Source organism: Lissotriton vulgaris, chromosome 11, assembly GCF_964263255.1.
Source record: "Lissotriton vulgaris chromosome 11, aLisVul1.2, whole genome shotgun sequence".
Classification (NCBI taxonomy): Eukaryota; Metazoa; Chordata; class Amphibia; order Caudata; family Salamandridae; genus Lissotriton; species Lissotriton vulgaris.
Window position 1 is genome coordinate 775,394,955 of NC_141699.1, and position 16,431 is coordinate 775,411,385.

At 48.5% G+C, this 16,431-nt stretch overlaps 1 protein-coding gene across 1 annotated transcript in view; it reads right to left on the reverse strand.

Annotated features, from left to right (window-relative positions):
• LOC147683486 (guanylate cyclase soluble subunit beta-2-like) overlaps positions 1 to 16,431 on the reverse strand; it is a 350,021-nt gene that overhangs the window by 172,922 nt on the left and 160,668 nt on the right. The window contains exon 5 of the mRNA XM_086944858.1: positions 2,694 to 2,808. Within this exon, the coding sequence (XP_086800984.1) occupies positions 2,694 to 2,808 (115 nt within the window). The remainder of the gene's footprint in view (positions 1 to 2,693; positions 2,809 to 16,431) is intronic.

A 16,431-nucleotide genomic window follows, 5' to 3' on the forward strand; every position in this document is an offset into this window, starting at 1 on the left:
GGTACATAGTTGAACTGAATACAAAAAGCCCGTATGGATTGAACATTGAAGAAGATCTATACACTCACCTATGATTTACTTTATGACCTTAAAATTAATTTTTTGTGGTTTACTCGACTTCCTGCATAACAAAGTTCATTTTCTCTAGGAGAAAAGTAGTAATGGATTGTTTTTAAATAAGTGCTCTTACAGTCAATAAGTAGAACAGATTGGGTTTGCCCACTGGGGCTTTATTTTTGGAAAAATTATTAGCTAATCATCTATGCACAATGAGAGTATTAGTTAAATAATATTGAATTTAGAGGCTGATTACTGCTTATAAATTGCCAAACTGAGGTGGTTCTGGTGAATCAAAATAAGCCCACTTGGGCTGAATTGGCTTTACCAGAAACTGTGTGAATGTCCCGAATTGGGGTAGAGGAATGAGTATATATGAAAGAAATATTTATTGTTTCTTATTCATTCTTTCACTGTTTTTTACCACTTTGATTAGAGGCTTTAATTATGTATATTGCATTTTGACACATTTATCTAAATGACATTGACAAGTAATTCTTTACTCGAATGCTGTGCACGATGAGAACCTGTGTAAATAACTTTTCTAGTTCTATGAATTTGTTTGTCACGTGATGCATCACGTCAGTATTGAGCACTTTAAATGAATGTATGTGTTGACACAAACCCTATCGTGACCAAGCCTGCCGGGTCAGGCGAAACGCGTCGTAAGCGACTTATGAAATAAAGAAGGTTCTTTCACTACGCTGTGTCGTCTCCTTCGGAAACTGGTTCGAAGTGTTGAGCGCTTGATATATATATATATATATATATATATATATATATATATATATATATATATATATAGACATATGTTCAAAAAAAGCCCTAGAAATTCACTGGAAAAAGTTATGGTGGCCAATTAAAACTGCAAAACCACTGAAATGTGCAAGTTTTGGTTAGGACTCAAATCCAAATAATTCCAAGGAAACAGAAGCTAGTAGGACAATGGGGTCGGATCATAGAAATTGTCATGGGACCTCATCAAGTGTTTGCACCTGTTTTTGGCCTCACTCTACATAGTATTGCAGAGAGCACTGCAGATGTTGTTTGGCCACTTCGTTACCAAGGGTTCCAAGTACCCCACCATGGAAGGAAGACTCTCCCTCTTCTGAAGGCGGCATGTTCTTATTGAGATAAACAAATGTCTATGGATGTTAGTCTGCTCCACAATACGAATTTATGACAGTATACTGCATGCATTTTGCATGCATGCCTTCTGAACGCCGTCATTAGAATGAACGTGTGTTTAGCACGCATTCGTTCAGCACGTAAGTCGTTATAAAGGCTTGCCTTACCATAGGGGGGCACTGGAGTTTGGAATAGTTTCATTTACTATTCCAACTCCAGTCTGCGCAACACTAGGGAAGGTGTTGGACATTAAATCCAACACCATCCCACAACTGCGCCCCCCTTAAGACGTGTTTGTTCCATTGACGGCTCAGCTGATTCCGGCTTTGTCCTAAAGGACGTTTCCCCCTTAGAATGCAGTTTAGTTGGCAAAAGGTCCAGGAGGGAATTGCTAAATGTCTGCAACTGTGAAGTAAAGGGCTTGTAATGCCCCACTCAGGGTGCCTCTTGGGATGAGGAATAGAGGGCACCAGGAACTCTCTATAAACCTCACCAGCAGAGTGCTCTTCTAGTGGGGATGTATATGAAGGTTTCAGAGGTGGGGAACCCCTCCTAAGGAGCATGTGCAGTTGGAGACCACATCAAGCCAAGGAGGGCACATAGTGCCACATTACTCTGGTCTGGAGAACACTTCTGTAGGAATGACAGAGAACACTAAGGGCCTGATGCCGACATTGGTGGTGCGGCGCTGGATCCTCCCTGTCCCTGCACTGCCAAATCCATGGTCTGACCACTGTCAGATTGGGAGTTTCCTCCTGTCTGGCTGACTTTTTTTTTATAGTTCACATGGTGGTGCCCTGAAAATGGGCACCGCAATGGGAACACCAAAAACTGTTTCTGCATGGCATGGACTGAAAAGTCCAGGCATGTCAGGAACTGGTGTGCATACACACAAGGGGCAAATGTTGTGCCCCCTGTGTGCATTCACATGTGGAGGAGGCACAGTTTCCTCTTCGCCATGGTGTTCCTGAAGGAGAAACCTCAATGACACCGCTGGCAAAGAGGAAACTTGTAATATGCTTGGCGAGACCGCAGTGGTCCCGCCAAGCATTTTGCAGCATCCTGACCGCTGCAACACCGCCTGGGAACTGCGGTTACCTGGCAACTGCGGCAAGGCTGTTGCGGCCCGACCACCTGAATCATAATCGGGCGGTCGGGAGACAGCCATGATCCCACAAGTCTGGCGGTCCATGGACAGCCAGACTCGTAATCCTCCCCATAGTGTGGTGTGCATTCTAGGACAATAGTCCCAAGCTATAATATTGTTCTTGAACTATCATTTTGAAGTGGCTCCAATTACAGGTATGAAGATTCAAGGTTATATTCCTGCAGTCCTTCGTTGCTGTGTATTTGTATTTTTGCTTTTGGTCTGGCGTCTCTCCTGATTCCTGCCAGAGCAAACGACAATATCTAAAGTAAAGGATTTAATGTCTTGAGCAATGTGAAAGTTTTAGGATTCATTTTTGGCTTGTTTTTTGAGACTTTGTTTGAGTTGGTAAAGCACTTACCTCTTCCAATCTGAACAATTCCTCGAACGATTTCCCAGTGGCTTTTCGTCCTCAGGGGGCAGACTGAAACACGGCTTGACCGGTCACGAATTTTATTCATGGTTTTCTTGAGTTCCTATGGAATATAAAACGTGCATGTCAATAAGTGAGCATTGTTGAGTCTATAGATAACATTGTCAAAACGCTTTATCAAGGCAGGAAAATGAATACCTTTTTGTCAATAGGAAAGAGGACTGCACCCTCTCCATTTGTCTTGGGGGTTATGAACCTGAAAATAGTGGGAAAACAGGGGATAAATCCATTGTGGCCAGTTGGTAGATGAGACTGGGAGACCATTTGGGCCCGAAACGCCATTGATTTTACAAAGATTAATGCATTTTTCTACTGTATCATGAATGATAACTATGCGACAGCACACTAACTTATGTTTCTTGTGTCCATAAGAAAACCTGAGTGGTCATCAACATAAAGTAATGTGACACTTCCCTCTCATTCTTCTGGAGCGGCACCATTGAAACTCTCACCCTTATGGCTAAAGTCTCATTACATATGCCAACATTTTGTGTGATTAGTTCTCGAGTCAAATATTAAACAGAGCAATCCGTGTTTTCTAAGTTTGTTGGACAGATGGATTTATTATATTGTTTCCTAGGGCTTCTTATTTTTCTCACTTCCTCTCTGCCACCAAGTTGTTTGCCAAGAAATCGTATTTCCCTATTTAACTGCCTCTTGTGTGTTCTTACATTTTGTGAGCACATATTTTTTTGGCTCAAGAAAATGAGCAAAATGGTTAATGACGGCCAAGCTGAGCATGGCAAAGTAAGATAAATAACAAAGTATCGCCCATCAACTCCATACCAGTGTATTGCAATTATTTGCTCTTTTTAACATGTATTTTTCCAGAACCTTGGAAGAGTGGCATTTTTGGACAACCATTTTGCTCTTTTTTATGCATTCGAGCCCAGCGATCGCTTATATTAAAATTATCAAAGTAGCTTTATCATTATCAGATGGGGAGAGAAAATCTGATGGAGCTGAAAATGTGTAAATTAGGTGTGTACTGGTCATGTTTAGTTTAATGTGTACATTAAAAGTAGTCATGGAGTAGTTAATCCATGTTTGTGTTTAAGGACGTTTTGGCCCTCCGTGTTAGCTGATGCACCTCTCCTGAAACTAGGGTGTTCGATAACTTTGATGATATTCTTATATATGGTTACACATTAAATCGCCAAACACTAGCGTCTCTCATCCAGCTCTAAATGATGTCCCTGCTGTAATGTATGTATGGCATTAACTCATCTAAATACAACACTGCAGCAAAATATTCCAGTTCCATGTTGGCTGCTTCAGTATTAGAAAATAGGAGGCACATTTTGACCATCTACATACTTCAGTTACCTCTTCTATCTTATCCACTCATTATTTCATCCTTCTAGACTAGGCAATAGGGACCCAGGGATAGAAGGGGGGACATATTTAGGTGCTCCAGCAAGGGCATGCCTTAACCTAGTCAGACTGACCACCCTCTCCTTGAGTACGCACTGTCTGCACAATCAGGGGCGGAACGGGGCATGTGCAAGCTGTGCACCTGCACAGGGCCACCAAACCCTAGGGGCCACCACGCCAATATATATCCTTAATATAATAATCCTCTGAGGATGGATACATATTTGCGTGGCAGCCCCTGGCAGGGATTTGGCGGCCTCCGGCTCTGTTCCACTTCCAAACACCCTATTCCCCCCCCCCCCACTCTTCCCTGGCCTCCGGGCTCCGCCCTGCCCGGACCCCCTCTTCCGGGGCCCCCTACCTACGCTCCCTGCCCAGGGCCGATTTACAAAAGGGGGTGGTGATGAACAGAGTGTCTGAATTGAGCAGACCACTCTTACCCAGTCCAAAGATCAGGGCTTGATCCATCACCGTTATTTATCTCACTGCCCCATCCCAGCTCAGAACCTGGCTATATGCAAATCAGTCTGTCCCTGGCCCAGTGCATCATGGGAACAGGGCAGACTAAACTACCAAGCCAATTCTTTACCAGAAAGGAGACAAGCTACCGGGGACCGGTTTCTGGCAAGCTGTGCACCTGCACAGGGCCACCAAACCCTAGGGGCCACCACGCCAATATATATCCTTAATATAATAATCCTCTGAGGATGGATACATATTTGCGTGGCAGCCCCTGGCAGGGATTTGGCGGCCTCCGGCTCTGTTCCACTTCCAAACACCCTATTCCCCCCCCCCCCACTCTTCACTTGCCTCCGGGCTCCGCCCTGCCCGGACCCCCTCTTCCAGGGCCCCCTACCTACGCTCCCTGCCCAAGGCCGCCATGAGCATAGAGCCACCCCTGGCACAATGCGAGTACATGTACACCGTGAGGAATTTTAAATTTGCATGGCAGAGTTGAGGTTGTCAGTAATAGTAGGCCTTGCATTTTAGTTTATTGCACTGTGTTTATTTGTTTATGTGCTTTGAAGCGAGATCAGCATGTGGTCATACTAATACTTAAGAACACTGATAGACCTCTGCTGACAGGTAGTGGTAGCGAGCGGAGTGACCAACATACTGTCCAAAGCAAAAATTTAACAGTACTGGTGTTTCGGTTCCAAGCAGCCAACCCAGAGGTCTTTCAGTTAGATGGCTGATCCTAATGATTCTGTCCTAGGTGTGCTGCATTTCGGATGAAGGAGCTTGGTCTCTACACAACGAGGGGAGGCATTCTTCCGTGATATGCTAGCAGTCAAATTCTTGTTTGAATAACGATTTTGGGGGGCATTTAGCTAAATGGGATATATTGTCAGGTTGACATTCCTATTGCTTTAAAAATTGGGGACCTTTACTGTTAGGAACATATTACACCTAGGCTAGCTTCAGTATTCCCACACATGAAATAACTGATCCAGTGGGCATCTCAAATTCTGTGACGCAGAATAAAATGGTATTCTGAGTTGAACCCTGATTGGCCCCTTAGCAATATGAATTACCGTGGAATTATGTGTTACTGCACCAGATTGCTTATGTGATTCCCCGTTTTCGTCTGGTTTCCTACCCAGAAATGTCACCATCATTTAGTTCATTAATTGATTAAATATCCAGGAAGAAAAGCATGAAGGAAGGACACCTAGACCCAGTTTCTGAGTGTTCTGTCAGAATTCCTACTGCCCCACTCCTAATCTGAAGGGGGCATACAGTTGCATAAATGGCCTATTATGTAGTGGACATAGCACAACAACATGCTAACTACTATCTGCCCCATTCTGCAGAGACGACAGATAATCTAGCAGTGCCCAACCAGGCACATTCCACTTACCACATAGTTGTTAATTTGAATCGGAACCTCAGGAATTACTTCTTTATCAGTGGTGGACGCCACAATAAAGAAGTGGGGGGGGGGGGCGGGTGCACAGGAACGCAGGAGGGGAAACACGTGGGGGTTATAGGAAATAAAAGAAAAACGTACCTGTAGCTGCAGCTTGCCTCCCGCGTTGAGCTCGACCTCCTTCTTTCTGGTTCCAGAAATCACTCGGGCCAGGTCACGAATTCCCTGCAATCCCCACGCTGATCTCATGTGAGAACAGTGCGGGATTGGTCTGAGCAGACAAGAAAGATGGCCTGCTCAGACCAGGGGGTCTGTGGGGGTTTCTCCAGCCCGGCTGCTCAATGAAGCCAGGCTGTAGAAACCTAAGTACGCATGTGTGTTTTGATCTGCCAGAGACGGCTTGCCAAAAACATATGCACACTTGAGGAGTGCACATAGTACTCCTCCTCCCCATGCCCCACCCCTCCCTGTACAAACTACCTCAGAGCCGGAAATGAAAAATAAAACGATGACATAATTTTATTTTTTTCATAAATTATTATCTTCCTGGTCTCCTTGGGCCCAATTCAAAGAACTAACTTAGGACAAAATCCTAAATTTACTACCAATGTGGTATTTACAGAAGGCACTTACTCATTTCGGTATTCACAGAAGTTAGGTGTCCTAAAGTTAGGACTCTTAACTTCGGTGAATATCGAAATGAGTTAGGGCCATATGTATCATCAAACTATTTTGCATTTCCTAAATAGGGAATTTTAAGGAATCGCTATTTAGGAAATGCAAAATGGTATGTATGAACAAAATCGATTTTTATTTGCGATTTCTTAAGCTTCCTTATTTGCGAATTCGCATTTTGCGAATTCGCAATAAAGGATGCATTCCTATGGGCCAGGAGGCCCATAGGAATTAATGCAAAATAATTCTCAAATTGCGAATTTGCAATTTGCTAATCGCAATTTGAGAATTATTGCAAGGGTGCAGGGGTGTCTCAAAGACACCCTGCTGCACCCCTGAAAAGAACATGTGTGTGCATATGGCGCACATACATGCCCTACGGGCGTGTGTGCATCATATGCAACCTTTAAAAATGCCAATTTGTGCATTTTTGGAAGAATTCGCAAGTTACCATCAACTGAAAGTTGGTGGTGATTTGCGAATTTTTAAACAAAATTCGCAAGCTAAAATTGCTACATACATAGCATTTAAGGAATCGCAAATTTGTGATTCCCTAAATGCTATGGAAAAATAAGGAATCGCACAAGTTTGCAATTCCTTATTTTGGGAATGTTTCATACATTCCAAAACGTGCAAAGGCCGAAATTCTGCGAATTTCGGCCTTTGCTATTCCAAAACGGCTTAATACATATGGCCCTTAGTGCCTTCTGTGAATACCAAAATGAGTAAGTGCCTTCTGTGAATACCAAAATGGTAGTAAGTTTAGGATTTTGTCTTAAGTTAGGTCTGTGAATTAGGCCCCTTATTTTTATCCTGGTGGCGTAGATTAGACACCATTAAAATGATGATTGTCCCTCATGTTCTTTTTTTGCTTTCTATGTTACCCTCTAAAAGTCCTAATTATTATTTTTCTAGGGGCGTGGCCAGGCTACCGGCCACGCCCCTAGAAAAATAGCTAGCTCTGGAGGTCCGCCATTCGACTCAACATCCTTTCCACCCTTAAAGCTAGCCATCCTGGTCACTGGTGACCTACTGGAGTGACTGCTGGGCAGCGGAGTGTTTTCCAGCCTGTCTGAGGCTCCGGTGCTGCCTGCTGCCTGAGATCTGGGCAATTTTGCCAGCGGCGGCCTCTGGTGCCGCGCAATCACGAAGGGCATGGCTGCGCCACATGAGGTTTGAAGAACCCAAGACCTGCGATGTGGAGGTGGGCGCCCCTGTGTCGGCCGCTGTTGGCATCTTTGGAGGCGGACCCTGGCCAGAGCATGGAAGCTGCGGGAGTCTGGTAATCAGAGCAGCCTCTGCTGGAATGAGGGGCACACACTGGGGAGCATGCTGAGCATCATTGCAGCTCCAATGGTTCAAGAGAGGCCGAGGCAGGCCGCTGTCACGATACGCTGAATGCCCCCACCCCCTGTGACCCATCGGATGACTGCCCTATTGGGTAAGTGCTCTTGTGTTGCTCCCTGAGGCCCCCCAGCATCAGGGGCCACTGGTGAGCCTGGGGGCTGGTCTCCCGGCCTTTGTACAGTGACATCAACCCGCTGTGGCATACAATAGGATGACCAACACCATGGCGCCATAGCTTGGGACAGGCCCAGCAGTTGGTGAAGTACCCAGGTGCCTAGTGAATACAGCGGCCACATTGAGAGTGACCCCCACTCTGCTTTTGGCGGCACAGGCTGTTGGTGATCCCCCCTTCGCAAAATAGGCCCTCTGCACCACAGTGGCCCACAAAAACTGGCTGGCACTTCTTTTTTTTTTTTTTTTTTAATTTTTGAAAACCTTTATTTCACGAATGCACACAGCTATTCAGCCTGACATCCCGGAGGCAAGGCAGCATAATAAACAGAGCATAATAGTGCAGTTCAGGTACAGCAGGAAATTACAGGTTTATTTTATATTTATAACAATGAAGAAACGCCAAACGGCGCTAAGAAGTGGCAATGGGAGGGGAGTACATCAGGGAGTGTAAGGCCAGGAGGAGAAAGAGACCAGCATATCAGAAGCACAGAAGAATAGAGGATGGTAGGAGGTGGGAGGAGAAAGACAGGATTACTCAGGTATCGTATACAGTTGGTGTCCCAGGTCACAGCGACAGGTGCTCATCCAGCGAGGCAGGCTCAAGCGGTAGACACACCTCACCCCGGTATGAGTTCCAGGCACCCCACACCCTGTTCCATTTGTTGGGTTTCCCCCTGGCAACATAGACAGTCTTCTCCCGGAGCATACACCAATCCATGTTGGCCTTCCACTGCACCACCAAGGGTTCCGTAGTGGCCCCCCACTTTTGAGCGATGTCTCTCTTGGCCACCATATTGCCTAGGGTCACCCACTGAGTTTGGGCTGTGTTGTGATCCGTCGGCTCCCAAATATTAAGGAGGCACCTACGGGCTTCTGCCACAATCCCCACACCCGACACCTCACTCATGACCCTGTGGATCCTCCTCCAGTAAGACGCTATGGCCGGACATTCCCAGAGGATGTGCAAGAAGGTGGCGAGGGCACCACAGCCTCGACGACATAGGCCATCGGGCGAGTAGCCCATGTGTATTAGGCGGGGGCCCGTAACGTACACCCTGTGCAGGATTTTAAATTGGACCAAACGAAGCTGGGATGAGATGGCAACCTCCTTAGGGGAAGACACTGCACTCTGCCAGTCTTCCTCATCGATCTCCAGGCCATCCGCCACCCACTGGTCTCGCAGTCCAAGGAGAAGGTCAGTGCGAACATTAATTAATTTTTTATAGGACAGTGAGATTGCGCTATCTGGCATATGGCCATCCAGCACTCTGTCCTCCAGCGGTGAGCTTTCCGGGGTGTCTTCCCCAGGGGTCATAGCAGAGAGCAAGGCGTGCCTCAGCTGCGCATATCGAAAGAACTCCGAGTCACCCAGCTGGTACTCAGTCTGTAGCTGGGGGAAGGTCTTAATAGTCCCCTTGGAAATCATATCCTCCACCCTGGTGATGCCAATAAGGTCCCATTTGTCAAAGCCCTTGGTGTGCCATAGCCTGCCCAATATATCGGATTCATAGAGGGGAGTGAAACCGGTCAGTCTGCCCTGCCATCCCTGCACCCTGGTGATCGAACGCCAAATAGAGACTGCCGTCTTAGTGGGACCGGACATACGCCGATCCAGAGATCTGGAGTAAAGGGCGCGGTAATAATTACCTCCACTCATGAGCCACCGTCCATAGCGTAACCAGGGCTATTTACCGGCCCATATAACCCGTGATTGAGTGCCGCAAGCTGGGAGGCCCAGTAGTATCTACGAACATCCGGCAGTGCTATGCCCCCGTCATACCACGGGAGCGTAAGCTTCGTGATCGCCACCCGAGGTCGGCCATCCCAGAGCAGGGCCCGCTGAAGACTCTCAACTTCTCGGAAGTACCGGGCCGGTACCGGGTCTTGGGTGTTTTGTAGGGCATACAGGAATCTGGGTAAGGACATCATTTTAAACAGGGCCGCTCGGCCAAGCAGGGAGAGCGGGAGCTTACGCCAGCCCTCCACGTCGCGTCGAAGGCGTTGCAGTGGAGGGAGCAAGTTCTGGTCGTATCGAACCTTCGGGTTCCCAGAGACGTAGATCCCTAGGTACTTGAAGCCCTGTGTGGCCACCTGGATGTTGCAGCCTCTAGGGAGGCGCGGCGTGTCCCCTTTCAATACGTACAGGGAGGACTTGGCCCAATTGATAATCAGGCCGGAGTATCTCCCAAAGTGTTCAAGCACATCGCAGGCGACGATGAGTGACTGGTATGGGGACGTCAGGTATAGGAGGATGTCGTCCGCATAGAGGGAGATGCGGTCCTCAAAGTCCGGTGCCCAGGTGATACCATGAAGGTCAGGGTGGCAGCGCAGAGTGGCCGCCAGGGGCTCGAGAGCCAGGGCGAATAATAGAGGCGACAGGGGACAGCCCTGTCTGGTACCCCTGTGGAGGGCAAAGGTCGTCGACAGGCGACCATTCACAGATACATTAGCCATTGGGCTGGTATATAGGAGCTTCACCCAGCTGAGGAAGACCGGGCCAAAACCAAACTTAGCTAACACCGCCCAGAGATAATTCCACTCAATGGAGTCAAACGCCATGGTGGCATCTAGGGACGCCAGCACGGCTGGCTCCGTGAGAGTATGCGCCCTAGCCAGGGCGCCATGAAGTCGTCTCAGATTGAGGGCAGTGTTACGGTGCGGAATAAAGCCCGACTGGTCCGGATGCACCAGGTCGCCAATAATCCCAACCAGTCGGTTGGCCAGCAATTTGGCGAGGACCTTTGGTTCGGTGTTCAGTAGGGAAATAGGCCGATATGAACGACACTCGTCCCTTGGTTTACCGTCCTTGGGAATGACCACGATAGTGGCCACCCTCTGATCAAGTGGAAGAACGCCGGCGTCCCTCACCTCCAGGAACATAGCACGAAGACGCGGGGAGACCACTTCGGGCCGTATCTTATAGAGCTCAGCCGGAATTCCATTGGGACCCGGTGCCTTGCCAGATCTCAGGGAGCGGATCGCAAGGGCAATCTCATCAGAGGTGATGTCCCTGTCCAAGTCATCGCGGTCCTCCTCTGTAAGGCAGGGAAGATCCACGGTCGAGAGAAGTTCCGCCGCGTCGGCCTCTGTACAGTCAGAGGAAGAGGTGTAAACACCCTTGAAGTAGTCGGCAAACGACTCAGCGATGGCGGAGGGGTCGGTGACAGGGTTACCATCCACGCCCATGATCTCAGGTACTACCCGACTGGCCAGCTCCCTCCTGTCCAACCAGGCCAACAGTTTGCCAGCCTTGTCTCCCACGTCATAAATACGGCCCTGCTGTTCCCTAGCCAGGGTCTGGGCGGCATTCGTAGCGAGATCTCGGTACTCCAGTTGCTTTAGAGAAAGCGCATGGAGGAGGTCTGGGTTAGGGTCGGGGTCCAGTTGGGCGTCGAGGTTCAAGATCTCCTCCTCAATACAGAGGAGATCGGCGTCTCTGCTCCGACGGGCCTCCGCTATCAAAGCAAATGCCTCGCCCCTCAGGACGGTCTTGAAAGCCTCCCACAGAGTCGCGGCCGATCCGACCGAACCCTTGTTCTCGGAGAAGTATCGGTCTATCGCCTTGGCTAGTAGAGCACGGGTCTTTGGGTTACGAAAGTACCAGGGGTTAACCGTTGCCGGTCGCACCGACAAAGCAATATCGAAATCAAAGGAGACCAGGAGCGGTGAGTGGTCAGAAACTCCGCGCGCCAGAAAACGAGCCTCAGACACGGCCGTAGCGTGAGCTGCCAAGGTTAGGATATAGTCTATTCGGGACAAGCTACCATGCGCGCTGGACAGGAAGGAGTAGTGACGCAGCGTAGGATGTAAGAGTCTCCAACTATCAACCAGGCCCATTGAGTCTATAAATGAGGGCAGCCACAGTTGTGATTGGCGAAGATCTCTAGAAGGTTGTCGGTCTAGAGTGCCAGAACAGACGGAATTGAAGTCACCCCCAACAATAAGTAAGCCATCAGGCAGAGCTAAAATGGCGCCACCAAGGTCCTGAAACGTGCTAGTCTGTAGACCAGGCGGGACGTAAACCGAATGTAGGGTGAGGGTCCTCCCCTCCCACCGCCCAGCCACCGCTGCGTAACGGCCTCTATCATCTATCGTAGTGACGTCAATCTCCAGCGGCAGGGAAGCCCGGACAAGAACACCCGCCCCCCGAGAGCCTGAAGTGAACCCCGAGTGTGCCACCATCTTGTACCCCTTGCGACTGAGCGCTTTCCATGAGTTCCCAATCAAATGAGTTTCCTGCAGAAAAACCACATCAGGCATGTGACGCTTGAGCATTTGAAGCACAATTCCCCGTTTGATTCGGTCACCCAACCCGTTGACATTCCAACTGATAACTCTTAGTTTCTTACCCCCCATCATCTTGGCACCCTCCCCCACCCGGCCCGAGAGACCCTTGCAGAATCGAAAGTAAATCAATATACATCACCCATTGCCGAAAGAAAGAAAACAAAAACACTCTAAGAGACATTCGAACTTGTCCCAGAACACCCCCACCCTGCACCCCTGCAGCAGACTAAAAAGCCCCCCCAACCAGCAGTGTGCCTGTCGCCCCATTAACTAGTCTACAGAAAGCCCAAAGAGGAGTAAGGATTCCCCGCGGACACCCCCCCGCCGCCCTCCATGAAATGACAGGATCTCAATTGCTATTACACTAAAAAAAGGAGACGGGTGCCACATATAGCAGGACCACCAACCGCCAGTGTCGACTTGATGGAGCCAGTCCTCACAAATCTGCGCCACCAGCAGCGCCCCCTTCGCTGTTCTCCCGGTCGTCGCTTCGCTGTGGTAGGGTGTCGAGCCATTCGCTAACATTGTCCGGAAAGTCAAAAAACATTGCACGGCCGTCGTGCTCGACCCGCAACTTGGCCGGGAACATCATCGAGTACTTGAGTCCCATGTCCCTCAGTCGCCGTTTCACTCCGCCGTAGCTCTGGCGCTGTCTCTGTACCTCTCTGGTAAAGTCAGGGTAGAAATGCACCTCTGAGTTCTGGTACTGTAGCGGACCATGCCTTCTGGACGCCTGTAGAATTGCGTCCCGGTCCCTGAAGTTGAGGAACCTAGCAATGATGGGTCGAGGTGCCGCGCCAGTCTTTGGCGGGCCACCTGGCACCCGGTGCGCTCGCTCCACCGAGAAGAATTTGCTCAACCCGGGGGGAGTAAGATGGTTCTGTATCAGGTCCTCAACGAACAGGTCCGCCGATGCATCCTCCGATCCTTCCGGAACGCCAATGATGCGGACATTTTGTCGCCTGGCACGACCTTCATATTCATCCAGTCTCCTGAAGACTTGGTCAGAGGCGAGTCGTAGGGTCCGGACCTCGGTTTGCAGGTCCGAGACGTCGGTGGTGAGGCTCGAGGCTTTCAGGTCCAGTGATTTCACCCGATCGTTAGTTTTACCCAGATCGGCTCTGATGAGAGTGAGATCCACCGCCAGTGTGTCCACCTTGTGGGTCAGGACCTCATGCTGTTTCTGCATTTCTGCTCGGATACCCGAGATGGCCCCCATAACATCACTAAGGGTGGGTTCGGATCCATCCGGCGAGCCCGATGTGGAGATGTCCTTAGCAGAGGCTCCCGGTGCCAGCGATATGCGGAGTTGAGCATATCGATCAATCCTATTCTGTTGCACTTGGGACTTGCCTCGAACTCCTTTGTTCGCTGTCTTGTCCGGGTCGCCCTTGCCCGCCATGTTGGGTCCGATGAGACCGTGGGGCCACCTCACACAGCTCCGAGCCCAAGGTGCACCGTGCCGAGGTTGTAGAGCAGAGGTGCAGCAAAGTCCAGTGACAGATGGCACAGTGGTATAAGAAATTCCGCTAGTGGGGATCACCACCCAGCACTACGCATCCCAAGCCAGCGGAGTGGCGGAGACCGAGGAGACAATGGCGCTTCCTTGGCAAGGGGCAGCACACGACCTAGCTCAGCGTATGGCTGGCACTTCTTGATGGCATTTTCTACCGCCGAACTGAGCCCCACTGGCAGCGTTTTAATGCGTTGTGGTCCGTAAAGATCCCAAACAGTGGGTCTTGCAACTTGTGAAACCCAGTGGCGCACAGGGAGGCACTGACATGGCAAAGGGTGGTCTGGAATCTGTCCCAGTGGGGCATATTCAGCTAGCCCAGATGCGTTGATGGTAGAGCTAAGGGCAGGTTTCTGGGCATTAGATGGGCGCTTTGACGTCCTTGAGAAGTTGCTGGACAATATTGGTGCTAGATTAGATGGTCATGAACGGCGCATAGATGTTGCAGAAGGAAGATGGGGCTCTCAATCCCTCAATCGGCTAGATCTGGAGAAGATTTTAAAATCAGTTGCCATAAAAAATGAGGACTTAGAAGCCAGGAGCAGGCACAATAATGTACGCATTTTGGGATTTGCTGAGTCAACAAACACGGGCCGCATGGACACCTGTTGTGTGGCATTTAGAGCTACGAGTGAATTTTCCCGATTCATGCCCTTATATAGGTACAATTCGCATTACCCTATATAGGCATAGAAATCATTCCCTTATTTAGACATAGCCCATGCAGACCAAATACAGGCATGGCTACTTCTACTCGTACCAAATGTCACAACCGTTTCTTGGAAAATCGGCTTAAGCAGTTAGGGAACTTCCCCTTGCTTGAATATTGATTTGTACAAGAACTTGTGTACTTTGCAAATAACAACTATTCCCTAGGGGTTCTTTCCTGACGTTATTATGCCCGACTTTACATCAAATAATGGCATTCCTAAACACCTTCAAGGTATAAATATACCTTCACTTGCTATAGCAAACTACGGTGGTTCGGAGCAGTTTGACTATCTACTTGCCCGATGCAGCTCGCTACAGCAAATGCCGAAGGAAGCCGACCCTCCAGCTGACGCACTGATCAAGAGGCTGCCCATCTCTCGCCGAGAATCCAGCTCCAGTGTTTCCAAGCTCCCCTTGTGGGGTGTTGGAAATCGAGTCCTGAGACAGAAATACCAGACCTCCTTCATTCTAAACCAAGGTATGGAGCTGATTAGAACCTAGAGAAACCTTTGGTAGATTCTTGGCAAAAACAACTAAACCTATGCTACACAATACTTACTTCTTCCGTGTACTAGACTTAGGTTAGGTACATTGGGGTAGGCGTATTTAGAAGCACCAGTTGAGTATTTTAGTCTATGGTATTTATGTATGTATTTATACATGGCTTAGAAACCATACAATGCTTTTACAGTATTATTTTATAAATACTATTCTTGCTGTACGCATTATACTTTGCAGTCTGCTTAACAATTGTAGCAGTTCACTTCTCTTGCATGAGACAGAAGACAGTTCAATAAACCTTTTTATTGAAAACGCCTGTCTCTCTATTTTCTCTGCAAACTCTGTTGAAACGAAGCAAGCACAATTGACTGAGTGAAATACTTATCTATTGTTTCCGCGACTCTAGAGATATATTTCTTATTCTTGGGAAACAAAGTTGTCATGTTTATGCAGTTGTCAGAAACTAATCCCTTCTTGTGAATTCGAGAAAGTTTCTAGTGAACTCTGAGCTAGCTGGCACTCACTATTAAGTTTAGTATATTCGATAGAGTCCTAGTCGACCTCAGTCCTACGTCTAATCTATAGGATATATTATTCCAATACGCAGAGCCTATTGGGAATATAGGAACTACACTACACACCTTTGTTGAAGCCATGCTTGTGGCCCTCTTCGGTCGAGAATCCTTCACTTCCATCTTCCTAGTGGAGAGAGTGCACTGTATGCTTGGGCCTAAACCAATTCCTGGCACTCCACCGCGTCCTATTTTAGCTCGCCTCCTGAACTACCGCGACAGAGACACTGCGCTTCGCTTGGTCCGAGAGGCAGGCACCTTAACTTGGCAAGGATCTACAATTACTTTATTCCCAGACTTTATTGCCATGGTTCAGAAGGGGCGAAGGATGTTTACTGGTGTGAATTGGGACTCAGGTACGAAATGATCTACCTGGCACGTTTGCAGGTGGATGTTGCTAGACAGAACCAGAATATTTGGTTCGCCCACAGAAGTGCAAGAATTCTGCCACACTTATAAAGGTCCTGTAAGCGAACAGACTGGTACTGCTCCAGGGGCCTCTCCACTGCACAGTGGCTTGGTGGCCAATTTGTAACTTTTTTTAACTGAGTAACTTCAGTCTGCATCCTTGCTGTAATCTGTCAGTGACCATTGACAATTTATGTTTTATTCTAATGTTTGGTAACTTGATTATTATGCTTT